Genomic DNA, 24,458 nt, shown 5'->3' with positions numbered 1-24,458 from the left:
TGAACCCGGGAGGTAGAGGTTGCACTGAGCCAACACTGCACCACTGCATTCCAGTCTGGCGACAAAGCAAGACTCTGTCTCAAAAAACAAAAAATAAAAAATAAAATGTGATAACACAAGGGAAGTACTTGCCATGGTGAATGCACTTCAGCATCTGGTAGCATTCAATTACTATAGTGAACATAGTTATAGCCATAAAGGACAAGTCCACAGAAAAATATATCTTGACTACTTTATTACCTGCAAAGATCTTCAGAGATTACTAGACCACTAAAAGTTGAAAATAATAGCTAAAAAGTTCCCTTTTATTAAAAAAAAATTGCACTAAAAATTTTAAAGCTGTTTTTTTGTTTTTTGTTTTTTGTTTTGAGATGGAGTCTCACTCTGTCACTCAGGCTGGAGTGCAGTGGTGCAATGTCGGCTCACTGCAACCTCTGTCTCGCAGGTTCAAGCGATTCTCCTGCCTTAGCCTCCCGAGTAGCTGGGACTACAGGCACGCACCACTAGGCACAGGGTTTTACCATGTTGACCAGGCTGGTCTCAAACTCCTGACCGGAGGTGACCCACCCACCTCAGCCTCCCAAAGTGCTGGGATTACAGGCATGAGCCACCGCGCCCAGCAAAGCTATTTCTTTCATGAATAGTGAAGAATTGAAAGGCTTCTCATGTTATTTTAAGTTTGAGCATATAAACAGTGCCAGACAGTGAATATTCTTGCTGTCTAAAATGTCTAGCCTGCTCTTCTCCGCTAATCCATGGCCATCGCTTCCTTTACTATTTAGCTCAATATTGCGCTTTTTGTAAAAAGCTTTCATTCTACTTATTTAAAGGTAGTATAAATCATAATCACACAAATAATTTGTATTTTCCAAAAATTCATATTAGTAAGCTGCTTGGAGTAAGATTACAGTCTCCACAGAAACAGTATTACAAACAGCTAAGGTCCTGAGTAAGTTCTTGAATGCCTCATTTAACTTATAATGTACTGAGTATTTAGTCTTAGACTGTTTTCAAATCTAGTAGCAGACTCAGAAGAAAAAACATATGTTGCCCTATTGCTAGGATGGCTAACTATGGATCATGCATTCTCAATGGGGGCAGTACCTGTATTCTCTCTCCCCCTAAAGAGAGCAGAAATCGGTTCTTGGGAGGACAAAAATAAATAAATAAACAAATGGTCTGTGGCCCTCACCAAAGCTCAACCTTATCTGAAAAATGTATATTCTTTAGTACTGGATTCCTCCCATTAGGGGGAACTTAATTACCTGGGCTAATTTAATAAAAATTAAATCTGTTATTAATTAATTACATTTTATTTAAATGTAATTTTTCTCCTGAGGGGGTAGTAATGAAAAAATGTTGAGAAACACTGTTCTAGATAAACCTTGAAAAAGGCAAAGTTTAGTCTTTCCTCACCTCCCTTTTTGCAGCCCTCCCCTCCCCTGACTTCTCACCCAACCTGCCCTAAATCAAAACTACCTACCTGTGTTCACCCCTAGGGAAACTCTGACTTCCTTGATTCCCAGGATCTCCCTAGGCGTTAGGAAAGTCACCCACTGACTAACTTGTCTGGAGGTATCTATACTTTTATAAGACGACAAAAGGACTTTCTATAAAGTAGATTTCATGCAGTGCAAATGGGAAAAAAAACTGAAGATTATGCTGGAGATGGGGAAAAGTTCAATGTCTGTTTCTGAAGCCGTGACTCATTCAGATTGAGCAGAACTAGCTACTAATTTGTCAATGAGAACATTTCTCATCTATACACATAGAATTAAACTTAGTCAACTATTCCTCTTAAAGGTCTTTTATAACAAAAGCAGCTTTTTATTTTAATTTTCAAAAATCATTTGAGTAATTCTGGCCTAATTTAGAGCTCAAGGCAATGTTCCTGCCAAATAGTATATATGCAGCTAAGGAAAAATGTCACCATGCACAGCTTCTATTTGTCCATGAGAGACTGGGATACAGTTTTCTCATGGACACTCACAGAACATTCAAGGTATCCATCAATATACTCCCTACCTAATATTTCACAATTTGTGAACTCTTTCTATGTAACACGCACTCTAAGACAATAGGACTTTCTTGCTATCCCCATAAATACAGACCACACAGAGGGCAGGATAAACTTGATCTGATTCTTAAGGGAGGAAGGTAAAGGAAATCAGAAAATAGCCACATTTCTACCTTATCTTTGGTAAGCTCCTTGGTCATATGATCTTAGGCTGAAACTAGTGTGGAGGGGCTGGGGAGCCCATCCTACCTGGCACAGACCAGGTAGCCTGACCAGGTAGCCTATTTACTAAAAGTAATACCAACAAAGTATAAGTGCTATATCCCAAGCTATTAAATCATATTTGTTTTAAGGTATTTAACATTAGAATTTAAAATATTTTACTTTCGTCATTATGACTATGAGATACGTGATTCCTCCTCCAAAATCCTTAAATCAGCAGTAGATACAAATCCTAAAAAAAAATTAAATTTTCTAAATAAAGCATTATCTAAATCAACCTTCCAGATATTATCAGAAGAAAGTGTAAGAATTAAAGTTCTCATTACAAAAGCTTTGCGCATCAGGCATTTTATACTAGGAATGCTCAAAATCTAAAGCAGAGATAAATTACATTAATATGGTTGAAAGCAAGGGTCCTATATGTATTCTTAAAGAGAGGGAATCTATCCTGCAGTAGATTATAAAAATTTAAGAGCATCCTTCTCCTTCTTTCCCACAGACCAAAATATATCAATCAATCAATCAATTAATCCAAACATAGCCTGGGACTATGTTATAATGAAAATCGGTCTGGGAATATCTGAAAAGTATGACACTATCAGTGTTTCAGCCTAGGGAAAGTGGGGCTTCATTAGAACATACGTGTAGATGAACAAACAGCTCCTGGCTGCCTGCAAGCATTTATAATTTATTCATTTAACATTCAGCAAGAATAAAATTGTCCAAGATAACATACTTTCCATATAAAAAAAAAATGCCTGTCCTCAAAGATATATGAGTATGGCTATGGAGGATACAAAGAATAATACAGGTTGCTCTTCCAGAAAACAGATCATTTAATTAAGGACGAAAAAAATGCAGAGCTTACTTGATGCAAAAGGTTAACAATACAAAAACATAAATTAGGAGGTACTGCAAGGTAGCATATGACCAAATACCAAATGAGAAGCAGCCTGGCTGCCAGGGGCTGGGGTTCTCTGGGAAAGCTTCAGAGGAAGCAGCATGGGAACTGAGTCTTTCATTATACTACAATGATTATAGGATCTCCAGATGAAGAGATGGGACTATCCGAAGGTGCGGAGGTGGTAATTACCAGGACGTGAAAGAAAAGAACAGGCCGGGCGCGGTGGCTCACGCCTGTAATCCCAGCACTTTGGGAGGCCGAGGCGGGCGGATCACGAGGTCAGGAGATTGAGACCATCCTGGCTAACACGGTGAAACCCTGTCTCTACTAAAATTACAAAAAACTAGCCAGATGTGGTGGCCGGCGCCTGTAGTTCCAGCTACTCGGGAGGCTAAGGCAGGAGAGAATGGCATGAATCCGGGAGGCGGAGCTGGCAGTGAGCCGAGATTGCGCCACTGCACTCTAGCCAGGGTGACAGAGCAAGACTCCGCCTCAAAAATAAAAAATAAAAAAAATCAAGAAAGAATTAAGAATCACAACTTCAAGACAGAAAGTAAAACAAATGAGAAGACTCTTAGATACAAAAATTATCCTCACTGAAGAAAAACTGAGAAGGAATGAGAAAAAAAGTTCAGAAGCATTGTAGCTAAAACAGGAAATGACAAATGCGGACAGGAATTGCAAAGATTTGGTCACCACTTAAAAGGTAAGGATAACTGAAGAAGTGGAAAATTATGGCTGTGTTTCTCGGGAGATGAAAAAGCAGTCAGTGGACTGTACTCAACACTATTTCAAGATCCACTATCTCAGTCAACAATAACTAATTATACAGCCAGGATCTCCTGAATCATAAAATGATGCAATTCCTAATAAGGAGCATGGTAGAGATAATGGCAGGGACAATATGACAGAGAGCAGATCTCACAATCACTAGCTGCGATTCCTTAAGCGAGACACTAAACTTCCCTGAGGTGTTTTTTTTTTTTTTAGACAGAGTCTCACTCTGTCGCCAGGCTGGAGTGCAGTGGCGCGATCTCGGCTTACTGCAACCTCCACCTCTCAGGTTCAAGTGATCCTCCTGCCTCAGCCTCCCAAGTAGTTGGGACTACAGGCACATGCCACCAAGCCAAGCTAATTTCCTGTATTTTTAGCAGAGATGGGGTTTTACCGTGTTGGCCAGGATGGTCTCAATCTCTTGACCTCGTGATCCATCCATCTGGGCCTCCCAAAGTGCTGGGATTACAGGTGTGAGCCACTGCGCCCAGCCACTTCCCTGAATTTTAATATCCTCTTCTATTAAAAAAAGGTCTGGGCCGGGCATGGTGGCTCACGCCTGTAATCCCAACACTTCGGGAGACTGAGACGGGTGGATCACCTGAGGTTGGGAGTTCAAGACCAGCTTGACCAACATGGAGAAACCCTGTGTCTACTAAAAATACAAAAAATTAGCCGGGCGTGGTGGCACATGCCTGTAATCCCAACTACTCAGGAGGCTGGGGTAGGAGAATCGCTTGAACCAGTGAGGTGGAGGCTGCAGTGAGCTGAGATCATGCTATTGAACTCCAGCCTGGGTGACAAAGCGACATTCCGTCTTCAAAAAAAAGAGAGAGAAATGAAGAGAAATACTATGTACATGAGTTAGAAGATTCAACATAGTAAAGCTATCAATTCTCCCTAAATCGATATAAACATGTAATGTAATTCCTCTCGAATCCCAGCAAAATTATTTGTAAATATAGATAAGACGATTCTAAAACTTACACAGAGAGGCACAGAACTAGAATAGCTAAAAATCTGGGGGAGAGAAGAATAAAGTGGGAGAAATCAGTCTACCTTATTTCAGACTTACACAGCTACAGGAATCAAGACTGTGTGCTAACGGAGAACCCAGAAACAGACTGAAACAGACCCACACAAATATGCTCAACTGACTTTTGACAAAAGTGCATCAACAATTCAATAATGGAAAGGGAGCCTATTCAACAAATGGTGCTGGAGCAACTGGACATCCATAGGCCAAAAAATGGCCCTCAACTTAAGTCTGACACCTAACAGAAAAATTAACTCAAAATGGGTCATAACATAAATGTAAAACATAAACTATAAAACTTTTAGGAAAAAAATAAGAGAAAATCTTTGGGATCTAAGGTTAGGCAAAGAGTTCTTAAACTTGACACCAAAAGCACAATCCATAAAAGGAAATAATGATAAATTTCAACAAAACTGAAAACTTTTGCTTCGCAAAAGACCCTGTTAGAAGATGAAAAGATAAACTACAGACTGAAAGAGAATATTTTCAAATCACATATCTGAGAAAGGACTGGAATCTAGTATACCTAAAAAACTTTAAACCCAACAGAAAAAAAAATCTAACTAGAAAATAGGCAACATGTTGGGAGGCTGAGACGGGAGGATCGCTTGAGCCCAGGAGTTTGAGACCAGCCTGGGCAACATGGTCACACCCCTGCCTCTACAAAAAATACAAAAATTTAGCCGGCTGTGGTGGTGCACACCTATAGTCCTAGCTACTTGAGGTGGCTGAGGCAGGAGGATCGCTTGAGCCCAGGAGACTGAGGCTGAGGTTGAAGTGAGCCATCTTGGCATCACTGCACTCTAGCCTGGGTGACAATATGAGAAATCCAAGTTAAAATCACCATGAGGTGTCACTATATACCTATTAAGAATGGCTAAATTAAAAATAGGGACAACACCAAATGCTGGTAAGGATGTGCAGAAACTGGACCTCTCATACTTTTCTGGTAGGGATGCAAAATAATACAGCCATTCTGAGAAAGTCTGGCAGTTTCTTACAAAACTAAGCATGCAACTACCATATGACCCAACAACTGTATTCCTGGGCATCTATCCCAGAGAACTGAAGACTTATGCTTACATTATGAGTTACTGTACATGAATGTTTATAGCAGCTTTATTGCCAATAGCCAAAAACTGAAAACAACCTAGATATCCTTCAAACTGCGGCACAATCATACCATGGAATACTACCCCAGCAAACTGCAGATATATGCAACAACCTGGATGAATCTCCAGAACTTTGCTGAGTTAAAAAAAAAAAAAATCCAATCTCAAAAGGTTACTAACTGGGTGATTCCATTATATAAGTCTTGGAATGACAAAATTATAAGAATAAAAACGAATCACTGATTGTCTGGGGTTAAGAAGGAGGCAGGGCAGGAAAGAAGTGTGTGTGGTTATAAAAAGGCATTGAGGGATCCTCCTGGTCCTGGGAACATCCTTTATCTTCACTGTATCAATCAATGACAATATGCTGGTTGTGATATCGTACTATGTGTTTGCCAGATATTATTGTGGAAAGGTGGATAAAGGGTACAGGGTTCTCACTATACTGTATTATTTCTTACAAGTGCATATTAATCTACAATTAACGCAAAATACAGTTTAATTCGAAAATAAGTAAAGTTAGCCTCAAAGCAAATTAAGTACAATTAAAAATAAATCTAACATCAGCTAAATGAAGCGTTCTCTTCTGCTCAAGCTTGTTTGGATACGTAATCTATGAATCAAAGAATTTATAAAACACATTTTCCTCACCAGGACCCCTCAATTCTCCCTCACTCACACATGCACACAAACACAGCAACTGAGACAAGGGGGTCCAGACAGAAAATTTGAGATTTTTTAAAAATACGCGATAGAATGAAAAGAGACCTGGGCTGAATCAGGGAGAAAAATCTTTGTCCAGGTTCTATAAAACAAACCAACGGTGTCACTTTGGACGGATCCTCTAATCTCTCAGCCTACAATCTGAACTGTTTCTACAATTTAAACTTCTCATGTAGGAGGTTGCTTAGTAGAGTAGTTCTCAAAACTTTTTGGTCTCCAGCCTCCAAAGAGCTTTTGTTTACATAGATTAAAACCACCAATGTTTACTATCAAAAATTACAAGGGAGAATTTGTTTTTAAGAATACACAGACATCGGCCCTCCAAACGGCGGTGAGATCATTCCATATCATGTAGCCTTTGGAAAACTCGATGTACACGACCTTGGTACTATTAACGAAAATAGTTGTGACCACACTTTGAAAACCGCTGGCTTACTAACAAGCGAGATAAATACACAAAACCAACTGGAAAGGTTCAAAACAGTGAACAAACGCGTTCTTTTAGAGTACAAAAGAGTTAAGGCGGGAAAAAAAACGGTTTAAAATCCCAATGGAGGAAAACTTGGACGACCACCCCATTGGATAAAACGGGAGAGCTTTTGAAAAGCCAGGGAAGCCGGGCTTTCTCCAGGCGGAGGGAGGCTCGGAAGTGCTCACGGCTGTAAAAGATGACCGCTATTCAATCAGGCCGCACTGCGCCTTCAACTCCGTTATAGCCATGAGAGACCCACAAACACCGTTGTGGATATAACTTTTGGCAAAGACCGGGAAGTCGTTCAAGAACTCTCCCACCGTCCCGACGCTGGCGCCGCGCCCCGCGAACCGGGGTCCGGCCGCGCCCAGGCTCCGCAGAGGCTCCTCTCCCGCCCCAGGCGCCCGGCCGCCGCGGAAGCCGGGGAGCACTGGGCGGGCGGGGCCGGAGGGGGCGCGGGTCGCAATCCCGGGCCGGACCAGGGGGCCGGTGGGTCGAGGGCGGGAAGTCCCGCGGGGGCCGGGGAGCGCGGGGCTGGGGCCCCGGCGTCGGCGGGACTCACCAGGTGCCGCGCCACCTCGGAGGAGGCCATGGTCGCGGGCAGGGGCACGGTGAAGCGGCTGTATCAGCCCGGCCCCGAGCGGCTGGTCCCGGCGACGGCGGCGGGAAGGCCGGAGGGCTGCAGCAACGGGCGGGGCGCGAGGCTAGGCTGCCTCCGCGACGGGGAAGGGACAGGGGCGGGGCCGAGCTGGAGGCCTCCGGGGGCGGGGTTGGGGCGGACGCCCTGTGGTGCGCGCTGAGCGTTTTGCGTGCGCCAAGCGAGCCCCTCACAGGAGCTGCCCTCGACGCCTGAGGACTGAGCGTCAGCGTTGGGGCGGGCTGAAGGAGAGCTGGGACTCCAGGAAGACGGCGCGAGGAATGCAGGCGGGAACTGCGGAGCAGTGATTGCGGCCCTCGCGAGGCCGGAAGTGGGCGGGCCCTGAGGCGAGGCCGCCCTAGTAGGTGTGGCCGAGACCGCGGGGAGCGGAAGTGGGCGTGGCCTGGTGGCGTGGGCGCGGGGCGGGGGTGCGGGGGGCGTGTCCGCCCGGGCGCGGCCCAGTGAGGCGGTGGCCGAGTCCTCTGGCCTCAGACGCCTAGGCTGGCAGCCCGCTGAGCCCGCCAGACTCCGCCGCCGTCGGGAGCCGGCCGCTGGGATCCCGTCCCTATGGGACCGCGCTGAGCCGCCCGCTGGCGGGGGAGCAGCGCGGTCGAGGATGGAGGGGCCGGCAGAGTGGGGCCCCGAGGCGGCGCTGGGCCCCGAGGCGGTGCTGCGCTTCCTGGCGGAGCGCGGGGGCCGGGCCCTGCACGCCGAGCTGGTGCAGCACTTCAGGGGCGCCCTGGGCGGCGAACCGGAGCAGCGCGCCCGCGCCCGCGCGCACTTCAAGGAGCTGGTGAACGCCGTGGCCACTGTGCGCGTCGATCCCGCCGACGGCGCCAAGTACGTGCACCTCAAGAAGAGGTTCTGTGAAGGGCCGTCCGAGCCCTCCGGGGACCCGCCGCGAATCCAGGTGACCGCCGAGCCCGAGGCCCCCGACGGCCCTGCCGGGCCCGAGGCGCGCGATCGGCTCCCCGACGCAGCGGCCCCGGAGTCGCTCCCTGGACAGGGCCGCGAGCTGGGCGAGGGAGAGCCCCCCGCCGCCGCGCACTGGCCGCCCCTGAGCGCCGGGGCTCGCAGGAAGAACTCGCGGCGCGACGTGCAGCCCCTACCGCGGACTCCAGCCCCGGGGCCCAGCGAGGACCTGGAGCTCCCGCCACATGGCTGCGAGGAGGCGGACAGGGGCAGCTCCCTTGTGGGGGCTACAGCACAGAGGCCGGCCCGCCAGAACCTCCGTGACCTGGTGATGGGCAGCTCCCCGCAGCTGAAGAGGAGCGTGTGTCCCGGGGGCAGCAGCCCGGGCAGCTCCTCCGGGGGAGGACGCGGCAGAGGCGGGGGCGACTCAGACAGCGCTTCGGTGGCCTCGTCGTCCGCGGAGGAGGAGAGCAGCGGCGGAGGCTCCGTGACGCTGGACCCCTTGGAGCACGCGTGGATGCTCTCTGCCTCCGATGGCAAGTGGGACAGCCTGGAGGGCTTGCTCACCTGCGAGCCGGGCCTGCTGGTCAAGCGGGACTTCATTACCGGCTTCACTTGCCTGCATTGGGCCGCCAAGCACGGCAGGCAGGAGCTTCTGGCCATGCTAGTCAACTTCGCCAACAAACACCAGCTGCCGGTGAACATCAACGCCAGGACGAGCGGGGGTTACACCGCCCTGCACTTGGCAGCCATGCACGGCCACGTGGAGGTGGTGAAGCTGCTGGTGGGGGCCTACGACGCCGATGTGGACATCAGGGACTACAGTGGGAAAAAGGCCTCCCAGTACCTGAGTCAGAGCATCGCCGAGGAGATCAAGAACCTGGTGGGAGCCCTGGACGAGGGTGACGGGGAAAGCGCCGCGGGTAGCGGCGGTGGGCGCTGGAGGCTTTCAAAGGTGCTTCCCTCGCATCTCATCACCTACAAACTCTCACACGCCCTAGAAGATGGAGGAGACCATCACCACCACCACCATCACCATCACCACTCGGCTGAGGGCTGGGTCGGAGGCAAAGCCAAGGATCCAGGGCGCAAAGCCTCGGGCAGCTCTAGTGGACGTATAAAACCCAGACTCAACAAAATCCGATTCAGAACCCAGATTGTCCACACCACACCCTGTTTCAGGGACCCAGAACAGCCACTGGAGGACAGGGGGGAGGAGGGAGTGGAGGAGGAACGGTCTGGTAAAGGCCACTCGTCCTTCAAATTGAGACCAAAGTCCAATGTGTTTGGGTAAAAATTGTTGCTTTTAGAAAATGCAAAGGTGTATTTGTCTTAATAAATTGAATACTAGGTGTTGTAAGGAAATGAGACCAGAAAGACAAGCTAAATTATGCATTCTTACTTGAGGGATTGGAGTGGATGGGGCGGAGTTCTCTTCAGGCTAGCCTTCTGGGGAAAGTGGATTTCGTTTTAAGAGGTTCATCATACCTTGACCTGTGCCTCTTCTCTGCCCTCCACTTCCCTGCCCTGGAGTCCGTTTCTGGAGACTAGAAGTGTATCTAAATTGGGGGAACAGAATGAATGAATGAATGAGAGTTCCTTTGCTTTAACCATTCCTGGATGCCTGCAAAGTAAGGAATAATGCAGTTTTTATGTATCTGATTTTATAAGGGGTTACTCTTTCAAGAGTAACAAAAAAATGCAAACTGTAATGAAACTACATTGTATTTCTAAGTGTGAAAACGACAGGCTGCCCCGTTTTTACTAATTGCATTTGCATTTTAAGGTACTACTGAAGGTCAGATCAAAGTTGAAATGCAAAAATACTAATTAGAGAATAATGTGAATAAAATGGGAATCCTCTTGGTATTTTATGTGTATTGTAAGTAGCAGTTAATTTTTTTAAAAGCAATTTCAGTTTTAATCACTGAACAAAAGAAACAGGCAACATTCACTTCTGTAGTATGGTTTCCACCTATCTCTAACACCACTATTAAGGTACACCAGTGTTAAGGTACATTAATAACTACACAAAATTTTATTTAAAGAGAGCACTTAGCAGCCTATGATAGTTTTCAATAAAATGTTGCCTCTCGTTCGGATTCTCACTAACTTTTTTTACTATTCTAAAAGTTTGAATTTGCTGGGGTGTTTATTCTGAGGATTATTTAACCATTGTTCTATTTGGCATAACCCTATTTAATGGTGCTTAGAGCTGAATTACCTACAGAAACTGTTTCTGGTTTAAATAATCAGCACAAATTGGCCTAAGTATTCATGAGCCCATGTTTCTGTGAAGTAATTATTAAACCAACTTAATGATTCTTACGTAAGGTACACTTTTTATTTTAATACATTGGTAGTCTCTATGACGTAGCAATGTTTTACAAATGTTTAAAATGCTAAACTTAATTTTCCAACCTTTTCTTGACAATTAGATACCTATCCTGTAGTTACTGAAAATCTGGGTAGTAAATCTACCCAGTTAAAATGGCACTTTATAAAAGGGAATAGAGAAGAGATGGGACTATTTCTATATTTAAATGCTGCTGGCTATTCCTTTGTATATAAATGAAAAATACCATTCATTAAAATTAAGTACTTGTTTAAGTATGGTTCTTAATTACATTTCATTCATTTATATTAGAGTAAATGGCTTCATAATTACTTTAAAATTTAACCCACAAGCATATTAAATCTGTTTGTTATAAGATTGGAAACAATTTTTGAGAGGGACTAATTTAAACAAGTCCTCCTTTAGTCTTTTGGGTCGCGTAGTTGCTGAAACCTAAGTACCTGCAGCCTACAGGATAAGGAAGTTCACAGCCTGCGGGGTGAATGAACCCATGTGTGAACTGCACAGAGCAATTCATAGAAAATGCATAGAAATTTGTAATACTTTGGTCACATCTGTCTCTAGATGGTCATTGAATTTGTTTAAAGATGGATGAAAGGCCGGGCATGGTGGCTCATGCCTGTAATCCCAGCACTTTGGGAGGCCGAGGCAGGTGGATCACTTGAGGCCAGGAGTTTGAAACCAGCCTGGCCAACATGGTGAAAACCTGTCTCTACTAAAAATACAAAAATTAGCCGAGCGTGATGGTGCGTGCCTGTAGTCCCAGCTACTTAGGAGGCTGAGGCATGAGAATCACTTAAACCTGAGAGGCGGAGGTTGCAATTGAGCCAAGATCACGACACTGCACTCCAGCCTGGGCAACGGAGACTCTGTCTCAAAAAAAAAAAAAAAAAAAAAAAAGATGAATGAAAATATGAAATATATAAACTAGTATCCATTTGTTTGCATTTATTGTGGGATTTCAGATATGAACGGTGTAAATTTGAGAAGCACTTATGCATACATTTGGGTGAAAAACCAATCTAATTTCGTATAAATAAAAACAGGCTCCTGGAAGGTGAAAAGTAGTCATTTGTTCTAAATCTATACATATTACTTGTATCTAGTGCAGAATAAGCTATAACATCCCATTGAGGAATCTTAAATTTCATAGACATGTAAAGCTGAAGTAACTCTACAGAGTAGATGCTTCAGAACCATCAGAAGATTCTGGTCAACAGTCAGTATTATCTCTTAAATGTATATGTTGGTCACTAACTGCACAAAATCTATAATTTGCCAGGGCTTTAGAGATTGAGTCAATATGTCATTTACCATGGTTTTCCCACTAAAGGCTTTAACTTTTCTGATAAAATAATATTTTAAATTTTCAAAAACCCATTCCTGAGGAGAACTACTTCTAGCATTCCTTTTCATGATGTGCTTGTGTGCAGTAAGTAGCATTTTCGGCTACTTAACCCTACATTCCTCTTATTTTTCAGTTTCCAGTCAAGATTATAAAAAGCAAATGATTGATATAATTTGATATTCATAGAGTTGTGCCTACCTTTAATGGAAAAATATGTGTCAGATACTTAGATGTTTATTGATATGAGACTATGTGGTTAAAAAACCCAAGTATGTCCATGTGTTTCTTATAAGGTACACTTGAAACTAGTGAGTGTTTGTCACATTTCACTTTCATGGTATGTAAAATGCAGTTCGCATATATAACTTGAATATCTGGTACTAGTTTTTTCACGCCTGCAATCTTGGAGTCTAGGTTGCCTTGTCTCTCCTATTTTTAAATAAGTGAAATTTGGGAGATTGTAAAATCTGTAAAGTTTGTTTTGTCAAAATAAAATGTTCACAGTAGAATTTTTCTCTGAATTGTCTAAGTTTCTGTCGTCCTTTAGACTTTTTACATATACTGTGTTTTACAGTTCACAAAATGCTTTTTGAAGTTTCAGTTTATTTGACCCTTTTCCTATCCCTTAAGATTATGGGCCATATATTCTTGACTTACAGATAAGAAAATAGAGGTTAATGGTTGTTCAGGGTCACACAGTAAAAAGCCATTAGTAAGATTGTAAGAGTCAGGGCTTTCCCACAACGTTATCTTTTCTGCACATTGAATTGCCACATTTTTAGCAAAACTGCTGTAGTTTGGCACCAGTGATGGAGGAATCAACTTGGAGAGAAGGTAATACCTCCACCACTACCTAAAAAAAAGCTGTATGGGTTTTGCACACACCACCTGCCATAAACCCGCCCTACCCAGGGCTGACTTCAAGACAGGTGTAGGAATACCGTTTTTCATTTTTCAGCCTCTGTGAAGCATTGAGAGTTAATTTCCTCATCAAGGCTTCCTGTGATCTGTATTTTTAGCAAAATTCAACTCTGTTGAATGGCAAAGGGATGTGGTACTCCTTGGTGTAATCGCCCACTATTGCTCTATCCGGGAGATCCCACTGTGATGGCTGCTGGGGTTATTGTTGTTTTATGATAACCCATAAAATATTTTTCAGGATCACTGAAAGACTAGATAAGTAGTTTGTTTTTCTAGAATAACTTCTTAGAAGTACATGTCTTAAAAGGATTTATTAACCAGTTCACTTAAAGATATTTTTGAAATTTTCCTAGTAAAAATTATTTTTATTTTGCTAAGTAAATAGCATTATTTGGAGTTTCTTACATGATTAATTCCAGGATTAAATACTTGGAATTTGCTGTAAACCAGTATTCCTTCAATGAGCACCCAAGTCTTCATAAATCACTGAATATTAGAGGGTTGGAAGATGACTCTACAGAAACTTGTTTCTCAAGATACAGAAGTCATGTGGTTCACATAACTACCTGCTTTTTCCATGAAGAACACTATACTTTTTTTCTCAATCTTCTCTTTAAATGTCAGTTTCATCTCAGTAAGTAGCTTTCCTGTTCTGTTAACTAATAGCCTATTTTTCCACATCGATGCATTGGTAAGGAATGTGTGACAAATGTTCTACCCTTGCACAGTGCCTGGCATGTTGAAGGTACTCAGTAAGGGTCTTTTAATGGAAAACATTAAATATTTTATAATGTTACATAATATGGATAATTCAATTACATGCATTCATGCTATGTGAATAGTTTTTTTATATAACATGGCTCTTAAATGCCAGCCTACCAGTTCATCTGCAGCTCAGCCAAAAGAACAGCAAGTTATTCCAATCCTGAAGATAAAATCAGCTTTATTAGAACTGTACTTCGTGAGCGATTTAAGAGATTTTCAAGAGTAAATTTGATTATAAGAAAATTTTGCTGGGCGTGGTGGCTCACGCATGTAATCCCAGCACTTTGGGAGGCCGAGGCAGGAGCATCGCCTGAGGTCAGGAGTTCAAGACCAGCCTGGCCAACATGGTGAAACCCAGTCTCTACAAAAAATACACAAATTAGCTGAGCATGGTGGTGCATGCCTGTAATCCCAGCTACTTGGGAGGCTAAGGCAGGAGAATCACTTGAACCCGGGAGGCGGAGGTTGCAGTGAGCTGAGATTGTGCCACTGCACTCCAGCCTGGGCATCACAGTGACTCTTTCTCAAAAAAAAATAGAAAGAAAGAAAGTTTCCTTACAAGCTGACTGAAGTCCAAGACCTGTAGGAGAAATTATTCTAATTGGCCTTAAATAGTCTAAGTACTGTCAGGTATACAAATGACTACTTATTCTGTGAAATCCCAAAGAGCAAATGAATAGGGAAATGAAGTTTAGTTTAGCATGGAGAACTTTCTAATAATCATTTTAAACATACCATGGACTGCCTTGTGAGATAGAACATTCAGCCTTTGGAAATGTGTCAGAGGTTGCATAAGCACCTGAAAATTTAAAATAGATCATTTTAAAGCACACTTGTGACCAGTTCTGTCTCAAGAAACACTGCTCTAAACCATATTCATTCTGACCAAAGCTTTGGCCAAAAGCAGCCTAACTTAGGATAAAGTTAACCAGTGCTTTGCCAGTGGTATAAAGTAGAATCATATAAGTTGTTGGTTTGTTGTTGTTGTTTTCTTTTTGAGATGGAGTCTTGCTCTGTTGCCAGGCTGGAGTGCAGTGGCCTGATCTTGGCTCACTGCAACCTCTGCCTCTCTGGTTCAAGCGATTTCCCTGCCTCAGCCTCCTGAGTAGCTGGGACTACAGTCGCGCGCCACTACGCCCAGATAATTTTTTGTATTTTAATAGAGACGGGGTTTCACCATGTTGGCCAGGATGGTCTCGATCTCCTGACCTCGTGATCTGCCCGCCTCGGCTTCCTAAAAGTGCTGGGATTACATGTGTGAGCCACTTTTTTTTTTAACCCAACTTTATGCTATTCTGATCAAAGAACCTGGGAGCCCTCCATTAGAATAGTCTTCTGGATCTCTAAGAAACTTTGAATATAATAGTTTAGAAACATAATTGAGCATTCTTGAGATTTGTCCAGAAATTTCTGATATTGATGTTGGATCTTTGAATTTGCATTTAAGAGACAATGATGGCCAGGTGCGGTGGCCTACACCTGTAATCCCAGCACTTTGGGAGGCCAAGGCAGGTGAATCACGAGGTTAGGAGTTCGAGACCAGCCTGGCCAACATGATGAAACCCCATCTCTACTAAAAATACAAAATATTAGCTAGGCATAGTGGTGGGCACATGTAATCCCAGCTGCTTGGGAGGCTGAGGCTGGATAATCTCTTTAACCCGGGAGGCGGAGGTTGCAGTGAGCTGAGATTGCACCACTGTACTCCAGCCTGGTCCACAGAGTGAGACTCCATCTCAAAAATAAATAAATAAATAAATAAATAAAGAGGGAATTATTTGGTTGTAGTCAGTTCAGCACTATTGAGCAAAGAATCACCTTTGGCTAAGCCAGGTTTAGAATCACCTAGGTGCTGACATGGCAGCAAGACTAAGGTTAAGACTAAGACGGCTAAGACTTTCAGGAAGCTTACTATATATACCCGATGAGGTTTCAAGTACTTTATAAAAAGCAAGCTGTTTAACTCTCATAATACCCCTTCCCTGATTCTAGTACCTCACTTCTACTGATGGAGAACTGAAATGCAAAAACCCAAATAGCTGCTACTTGCTCAAGGTCACAAAGCTAGTTCTTAGCAGTTCAGCTTTGTGCTCAGGCAGACTGGCTCTAAGGTTTGTGGGAAGCACTAGTGGTACAGGAAATACCACTTCTTTGGGAACATAAGAGACAGTCAACTGGCCTGAAGTTTATGGGGCTAGCACCTAATGAAGTACAAATGATATAGGAAATTCATACTACTGCAGAAGAGAGCAAACTAAGAACCAAAAACAAGCATTAATGATTGAGACAGATAATGACTTGAACACTCTGTTGTTACTTCACAGCAGTAGGGTTAGAACTGGATTTTTAGGGGTTTGCATTTTCCAGTGTCACCTAGGATCAAATTAATTTGGGTCAGGAAAGAATATTTCTTCAGCTCAGAATGGTGGAGCTGCTAAAATATTTGAGGTGTAGTTATATTTCTTTGTTTAGGCTCACCTCCCCTCTGTCCAGTCCCCTTTCACTTGTCTAAGCACTTAAGCATTAACGGAAGGGCTTAGCCCACTTCCACGTAATCATGAGATTAAACGCCAGCGTAGAAGAAAACCAGCAACACGGCATCTGGTTTTCGTACTATACATTTATAAATTTGCAACCCACTAAAAGAATTTTGATAGTTCATTTTGAGGCCGGGCACAGTGGCTCATGCCTGTAATCCCAGCAATTTGGGAGGCTGAGGCAGGTGGATCACCTGAGGTCAGTAGTTCGAGACCAGCTGGCCAACATGGTGAAACCCTGTGTCTACTAAAACTACAAAAATTAGCCAGGTGTGGTGGCACAGGCCTGTAATCCCAGCTACTCGGGAGGCTGAGAAAGAAGAATCACTTGAACCCAGGAGGCAGAGCTTGCACTGAGCTGAGATTGTGCCATTGCACTCCAGCCTGGGCAACAGAGTGAAACTCTGTCTCAAAAAAGAAAACAACAACAACAACAACAAAAAGATAGTTCATTTTGGCATAGGCAGGAGTGTTATGTTTGTTCTATCGGAATCTATTACAAAGGGTGCTATTTTCCCTGCCTGTAAATCCCTAGTGGCCTCTTCCTTGAGCCCATACCCACCCCTGGCCACTTGTCAGTGTCCTCCTCTGCGCCCTTGCATGTCCCTCTCTGGTGCACCACCAGTTTTCTTGCCCACTGTCCAACTGCTCTCCAGAGTGGATATCTCAGCCACACAGCTATCCTGAGCAGGCTTGTACTCGGGCTGTTTATGGGTTAACAGAATGAACAGCTCTTCTTGCCAGCTGGCCTCCTGCGGTCCGGACTCTGCCCCACAATTCTTGGATCTCTAAGAGGGTGACCTATCTGGAGCTTTCCCTAACTAAAACCCAGAGTGACCCTGATGGATGGCTTTGGGCAGGCGACTCCAGTTTCTGTGTGGTCAGATGGAATTTGCCTAAAAGCTATCCCACTCTGATTATTCTTCCCAATGTCTGACCTTGAAATGGCTCATGGCTTAAGGTGTGCACCCAGGTGGGTGCTGTGAGAGAATTCTGTCCAGGAAAGAGAATGCTTTGGTTCATAATCAACCTCTAGAAAACCATGATGCCTTTATCAAGAAGGTGGATACCACCATGGAAGCCAAAATCAATCTCCTAAAAGAACTCCAAAAACAAGGTTGGTAGGTTTGGAGTGAGGAGAGGAAAGGAGAAGGGAGAGGACCCAGGAGAGCCCAGGATGGGGTCTGGACAGCCAAGAGGTGCTCAAGAGAGTCTTTGGCAAAACACAGGGGTCTTCCCCTATGTCATCTTTGTGCCCATTTAATTTTATAACAACGTGATAGGTGCCTTCTGTGCACTGCACAGCTTGGGAAGGAGATGGGTCTGCGGTTGACTCAGAGCTTTGCAAACTTACTTCTTCAAAAGAGGCCAAGGGAGCATGGAGGGTGGCCTGAGGCTAAGACAAAAACAAACACCAAAGTTCAGCCCATCTTACAAAATTGTTCTGAGATAACCTTCACTCAGGTGGTGCTCCAGGGAGGGGTGGCAGGAGGCAAGCAGAGCGGAGCAGGTAGAGGCCATCTGGCAGAGCGCTTTGAAAGCTAGCCTGAGAAATTGATTCAGAAAGAGGCTCTGGGAAGCTTTTTGAGCAGGAAGGTAACATGATGCATATTATATTTTAAGAAATTCACCTGGAAGAATCAACCGCTTTTACTACTCTGACCATTATTCTGAACCATGACACATGCTTTCAGCTGAACTTGCCCATCTCACAAACATGATTTCACTACTAGAGTGTTCTTCAGGTTTCCATCTACAGCCATCTGTGAGTTGTCTGGAGAATGTTGCTTGAGGTCTGCTTCTCTTTTTCTTCCCTTGTAGGGAGGTAATGAATAGTCTAGATATCTGAGATTGTGGTCTGATCATACCAAGTGCTGCTAAAGATGTGGTGCAAAGAGAACTCTCATACACAGGAAGGGAGTAATTAGTGCCACCCTGGTGAGTAATGTGGAAAAACTACTTGGAAACGCAGTTGAAGACACACATACTCTTCACCTCAACTATTTCACTTCTCATTGCGTATGCTGCACCAGTGGTGGCCCTGGAACCAGCAGTATCCTCTTCTTAGAAATGCAGAATCTAGCCGGGCATGGTGGCTCACTCCTGTAATCCCAGCACTTTGGGAAGCCAAGGTGGGCAGATCACCTGAGGTCAGGAGTTCAAGACCAGCCTGGCCAACATGGCGAAACCTCGTCTCTACTAAAAATACAAAAATTGGCCTGGAGTGGTGGTGGGTGCCTGTAATCCCAGCTACTTGGGAAGCTGAGGCAGGAGAATTGCTTGAACCCAGGAGGTGGAGCTTTTAGTGAGTGGAGATGGCACCACTGCACTCCAGCCCTGGTGACACATCTCAACAACAACAACAACAAAAAAAAAAAAAAAGAAAGAAAAGAAAAAGAAAAGAAAAGAAAGAAAAGAAAAAGAAACGCATAATCTCAGGCCCCTCCGAGTCCTACTAAATTGGAATCTGCATTTTAGCCCCTGGGAATTCCCAGGCACTGGCCTGGAGATCTCAAACATATGTGCATAGGTATTTGTTGCAGCATTGTTTGTAATAACAGCAGAAAAGGGAACAACCCAAATAGCCAACATATGGAGAACAGATAAATTGTGATGCTGTCATACCATGACATGTATAAAGCAGTTAAAAATAAATGAAGTAGGCCAGGTGCAATGGCTCATGCCTGTAATCCCAGCACTTTGGGAGGCCGAGGCAGGCGGATCGCGAGGTCAGGAGATCGAGACCACCCTGGCTAAGATGGTGAAACCCCGTCTCTACTAAAAATACAAAAAAAAAAAAAAAAAAAAAAAATTAGCTGGGCATGGTGGCACGTGCCTGTAGTCCCAGCTACTCGGAAGTCTGAGGAAGGAGAATCGCTTGAACTCGGGAGGTGGAGGTTGCAGTGAGCCGAGATCACACCACTGCACTCCAGCCTTGGTGACAGAGCAAGACTCCGTCTCAAATAAAATAAAATACAAATACAAATAAATGAAGTAGAGCCATATATGCCAGCATGGGTTGCATCCAAAATCATAACATGAAGAGAAAGAAAAGCGAATTGCAGACTGAAATGTAGAGTGGGATACACTGTATACAAAATGTAAAAACAAAACAATAATATTCTGTTTCATTTGGGGATACAAGCATGCTTAGTCAGAGTATTGACCATAAAGACCAAATTAAAGACATGGTTACCTCCGGGAGAAGGGGAGTGAAGTGGAGAAACTGAACTAGATCTGTGGTGTTCCCTTTCTTTAAGAAAAAAATTAGAATGAAACATAGCAAGATGTTTAAATGTGATAAAGCTAGAGTATATATTTGTCTACTACATTTTTCTGTGTTAGAAATATGGTATAAGGGGAAAAAAGAATTAAAATGACAGGTGGACCTTGGTCTACCTTGCTATAACCTTCCTGTTCATCCTTATTTTGTTGTTTCTTGAACTCATTGACAGTAACATCTAGATGATAACATCCAAATGCCCCTGAGAAGGGCCAGGCGCAGTGGCTCACACCTGTAATCCCTGAACTTTGAGAGGCCGAGGTGGGTGGATCATTTGAGGTCTGGAGTTTGAGACCAGCCTGACCAACATGGTGAAACCCCATCTCTACTGAAAATACAAAAAATTAGCCATGTGCCTGTAGTCCCAGCTACTCGGGAGGATGAGGCAGGAGAATCACTTGAACCCAGGAGGCGGAGGTTAGAGTGAGCTGAGATTCCGCCACTGCACTCCAGCCTGGGCAAAAGAGTGAGACTCCATCTCAAAACAAAAAACAAAACAAACAAACAAATGCCCCTGGGAAGGCTGTCTTTCCATTCTTAACACACCAGACAGAACTGAACTGAAGAGGTGGACATCAGCAACATCAGCCAGTCGATGGGGAGGTGAGTTAATGGGGAGGTAAGGCTGCTGTGCAGACTGGCCACTCAACTCTATTCCAGCCCACTTGCCCAGGGCCCCCTTCCAGAAGCTGGTACATTTCTTAGGCTCAAAAGGATGCTGCTCAGACCTGCACTTCTGAGGATTTTCAGTAGACTGGCTTCTGCCAAGCTGCCTTGCAGATGAGGAAGGTAAAAGTAAAGTGCAGGCTGTTTTTCTGCCATCGTCACTCCTGCAGGCAAGCTGGCAATAGGGCCTTTCCTGGGCAGGGGAGCCCTTGTTGGGTCTTTAGCTTTGTGGGTGTCCATAACGGTGTACAGGTGTCCAGTCTGCTGGAGTGGGCTACGGCTGGGTGGTGTGTGCTCAGACTTGTGGTGGAGGCAGTAGTCAAGGAGTAGTTGTGACTTAAAAACAAACAAACGAACAGGGCTGGGTGTAGTGGCACACACCTGTAATCCAAGCTACTTGGGAGGCTGAGCCCAGGAGTCCAGGAGTTCCAAGCTATAGTGTGCAATGATCACACATCTGTGAATACCCACTGCACTCCAGCCTGGGCAATATAGCAAGACTTCAGATTACAAAAACAAAAACAAAACAATTATTTGTGTATTTATTTAGTTTGAGATGGGGTCTCGCTCTGTCACCCAGGGTAGAGTGCAGTGGTGCTATCTCAGCTCACTGCAACCTCTGCCTCCTGGGTTCAAGCGATTCTCCTGCCTCAGCCTCCCAAGTAGCTGAGATTATAGGCATGTGCCACTGTACCTGGCTGATTTTTGTATTTTTAGTAGAGATGGGGTTTCACCATGTTGGCCGGGATGGTTTCGAACCTATGAGCTCAGGTGATCCACTCACCTTGGCCTCCCAAAGTGCTGGGATTACAGGCATGAGCCACCATGCCCTGCAAAAAACAATTTTTAATGGAAGAATATAAAAGGCCTGAGGAAAGCACATACATTCTGTATATATAATGATGATTTTTCATAAACTAAACACATCTGTGTAACCAGCACCCAGAACAAGACAGGAAACATCAGCTCCCCAGAAGCCCCTCTTGTGTCCCTGCGAGGCATGATCTTCTTCACAAGGGTGACACTCTCCTGACTTCTAACACCTTAGGTGATCTTCCACACTTTCTGTATATCCACACAAATGGAATTATGAAGTACATATTATATGTCTGACTTTACTCAGCAATGTTTGTAAGATTTATCCATATTGTTGCTTATAGTTGTAAATAGATAGATGGTCTATTCTCATTGCTATATAGTTGTATGACTATAACACAATTTATCCCTTCAACAGTTGATAATCAATTGAGGAGGGCTATCATTTGGGGGTGTCACTGTGAACATTCCAATGAAAGATTTGTGGTGAACATACTTACAATTTGTGCATTGCTGGGCTTGAGAGGGTGCATATCTGTGTCTTTGATGGACATGGGGCAGTGACTTCTTGATTTTCTGTCTTCTGGATGGTAACAGTGGTGGCTGCTCCTGTGGCCCATCTCATGGACATCTTCTGGGAGGATCCTGAGCGCTGGGCCTGTAGCCACCCTCCATCATGCAGAGATGCTCCAGGCTACTAAACCACTGCAGAAAATCACATTTAAAAAGATAGATTCCAGCTGTGTGCAGTGGCTCACACCTGTAATGCCAGCACTTTGGGAGGCTAAAGTGGGTGGATCACTTGATGTCAGGAGTTCCAAACAAGCCTGGCCAACATAGCAAAACCTCATCTCTACTAAAAATACAAAAATTAACTGGGTGTGGTGGCTTGCGCCTGTAATCCTAGCTACTCCGGAGGCTGAGGCATGAGAATCGCTTGAACCCAGGTGGCAGAAGTTGCAGTGAGTGGAGATCGCGCCACTGCACTCCAGCCTGGATGACAAAGTGAGACTCTGTCTCAAAAAATAATAAATAAATAAATAAATAAATAGATTCCCACTATTCCCAGTATGGCCACATTCAGTTTATACTAATTTAAGCCTCCATCATTTGTATCCTCATTTATATTCTAATACTTTCTCAGGTGGATACATTTTTTCTGCTAACCTCGTCCTCTTTTTCTCAAAGCTCTCTGCTTGCTTATATATATTCCAACCTATCCACGTTGTGCTTCAAGGCACTTTGCCAATAAGATGACATGGTACTTTTTCAAAGCACATTCCAGGTAGTGTGTTTATCTACTTTTATACAGTAGATTTTTTTTAACATTACCAAAAAATATTTAAGTGAGTGAGAGTTATTTTTCTCTTCCTTTTGACGGAGTTCGTGCTCTTGGCAGGCAGGTTGGCAATCATTTAAAATGTCTAACTAGGCTGGGTGCAGTGGCTCACGCCTGTAATCCCAGCATTTTGGGAGGCTGAAGTGGGTGGATCACCTGAGGTCAGGAGTTTGAGACCAGCTGACCAACATGGTAAAACCTCGTCTCTACTAAAATTACAAAATTTGCTGGGCCTGGTGGTGGATGCCTGTAATCCCAGCTACTCGGTAAGCTGAGGCAGGAGAATCACTTGAACCCAGGAGACGGATGTTGCAGTGAGCTGAGATCCTGCCACTGCACTCTGGCCTGGGCGACAGAGCAAGACTCCGTCTCAAAAATAAATAAATAAATAAATAAATAAATAAATAAATAAATAAAATGCTTAACTAACATTTAAATACTGAAGAGCTGCCAGCAAGTACAAATGTCACCTGGCCTAAAGATAGATAGATAGATAGATAGATAGATAGATAGATAGATAGATATTTTTTTTTCATTTTCCTGGACCTCATTTTCACAAGCTTGAAAAATTGTAAATCTTCATCTTAATATAACAATTAACTTACAAGTATTTACTAAGTTGAGAATTGATTTTTAAATCTCAACACCATGCTGAACAAATTTGAATAGTAAGTATGAAAATGTGTGTATGAGGCCAGGCACAATGGCTCACACCTGTAATCCTAGCACTTTGGGAGGCTGAGGCAGGTGGATCACTAGGTCAGGAGTTTGAGACCAACCTGGCTAATATGGTGAAACCCCGTCTCTACTAAAAATACAAAAATTAGCCAGGCATGGTGGTGCATACCTGTCGTCCCAGCTACTCGGGAGGCTGAGGCAGAAGAATCGCTTGAACTCAGGAGGCAGAGGTTGCAGTCAGCCGTGATCACACCACTGCACTTCAGCCTGGGCAATAGAGCAAGACTCCGTTTCAAAAAAAAAAAGAAAACATGTGTATGAGTATGGTTTGGTAAATACACACATACGTTATGTACCCCGCTAATATTTATTAATTAAAAAGCAATTCTAGAGCTCATACTGGGATCAACAGTGCCTCCCCCATGAAGAACGCAGTGAGCTAGATGTCCCAGGCTCTGCCCTGAAGGGACTCACAGTCAGAAGTAAAACACAACACGCCCACACATAACTACAGTGCAAGAAAGAATGAGAAGAAAATCCATGTGGGCTAGACAGACAAAGTGACACTAAGGTTTAGGAGACAGGAGAAATTCCAGCTGGAGGATTGCATGTATTATGTGTGTAAGCATGTGTATAATTATAATCCTCTAGCTGGAATACATATATGTGCACATATATATATATTTATGTATATTATGATGTTTTGACATCTTTAAAAAACCCTCCCTGGGGCAGCCAATCCTTGGAGATAAGAAATAACAGGCTCAGGTTGGAGCATGCCTTTGACAGGCAAACAAACCAACCCAGAGCCAGCACTCCTCTATCTGGCCTGCAAACCCTAGCAGACGGCTCCTCTACCTCAATCATCCCAAGGCCAGGTAGTACTCCAGGCAACCAGGGACCATCCCTAGAGTCTAGAGCCCACCTGAATTATCTGCTC

At 44.2% G+C, this 24,458-nt stretch overlaps 2 protein-coding genes across 21 annotated transcripts in view; one reads left to right on the top strand and one right to left on the bottom strand.

The window, feature by feature from the left end:
• SEPTIN10 (septin 10) overlaps positions 1–8,279 on the bottom strand; it is an 87,727-nt gene extending 79,448 nt beyond the window's left edge. For 9 of the 20 annotated variants that reach the window (XR_010149272.1, XR_010149274.1, XR_010149275.1 and 6 more), the window contains exon 1: positions 7,823–8,279. Coding sequence is in view for 12 of the 20 variants with exons in the window: in XM_054678135.2 (XP_054534110.1) it covers positions 7,823–7,852 (30 nt within the window). In the remaining 8 variants the exon portion in view is untranslated. The remainder of the gene's footprint in view (positions 1–7,822) is intronic. The other 11 variants (XM_001140089.6, XM_016944462.4, XM_016944471.3 and 8 more) reach the window with 9 other exon arrangements.
• A 51-nt stretch (positions 8,280–8,330) lies between these two features.
• SOWAHC (sosondowah ankyrin repeat domain family member C) lies at positions 8,331–13,034 on the top strand. The gene has a single exon (XM_016944372.4). It carries the CDS (start codon positions 8,514–8,516, stop codon positions 10,101–10,103), a length of 1,590 nt encoding a protein of 529 aa, XP_016799861.1. The 5' UTR covers positions 8,331–8,513; the 3' UTR covers positions 10,104–13,034.
• Positions 13,035–24,458: the final 11,424 nt, after the last annotated feature.

Source organism: Pan troglodytes, chromosome 12 (assembly GCF_028858775.2).
Source record: "Pan troglodytes isolate AG18354 chromosome 12, NHGRI_mPanTro3-v2.0_pri, whole genome shotgun sequence".
Classification (NCBI taxonomy): domain Eukaryota; kingdom Metazoa; phylum Chordata; class Mammalia; order Primates; family Hominidae; genus Pan; species Pan troglodytes.
This window is presented reverse-complemented; position numbering and strand designations above follow the sequence as displayed.

Bases quoted from the DNA above. Each gene is read 5' to 3' on its own strand.
- SOWAHC (XM_016944372.4), top strand. From the start codon at position 8,514: ATGGAGGGGCCGGCAGAGTGGGGCCCCGAGGCGGCGCTGGGCCCCGAG.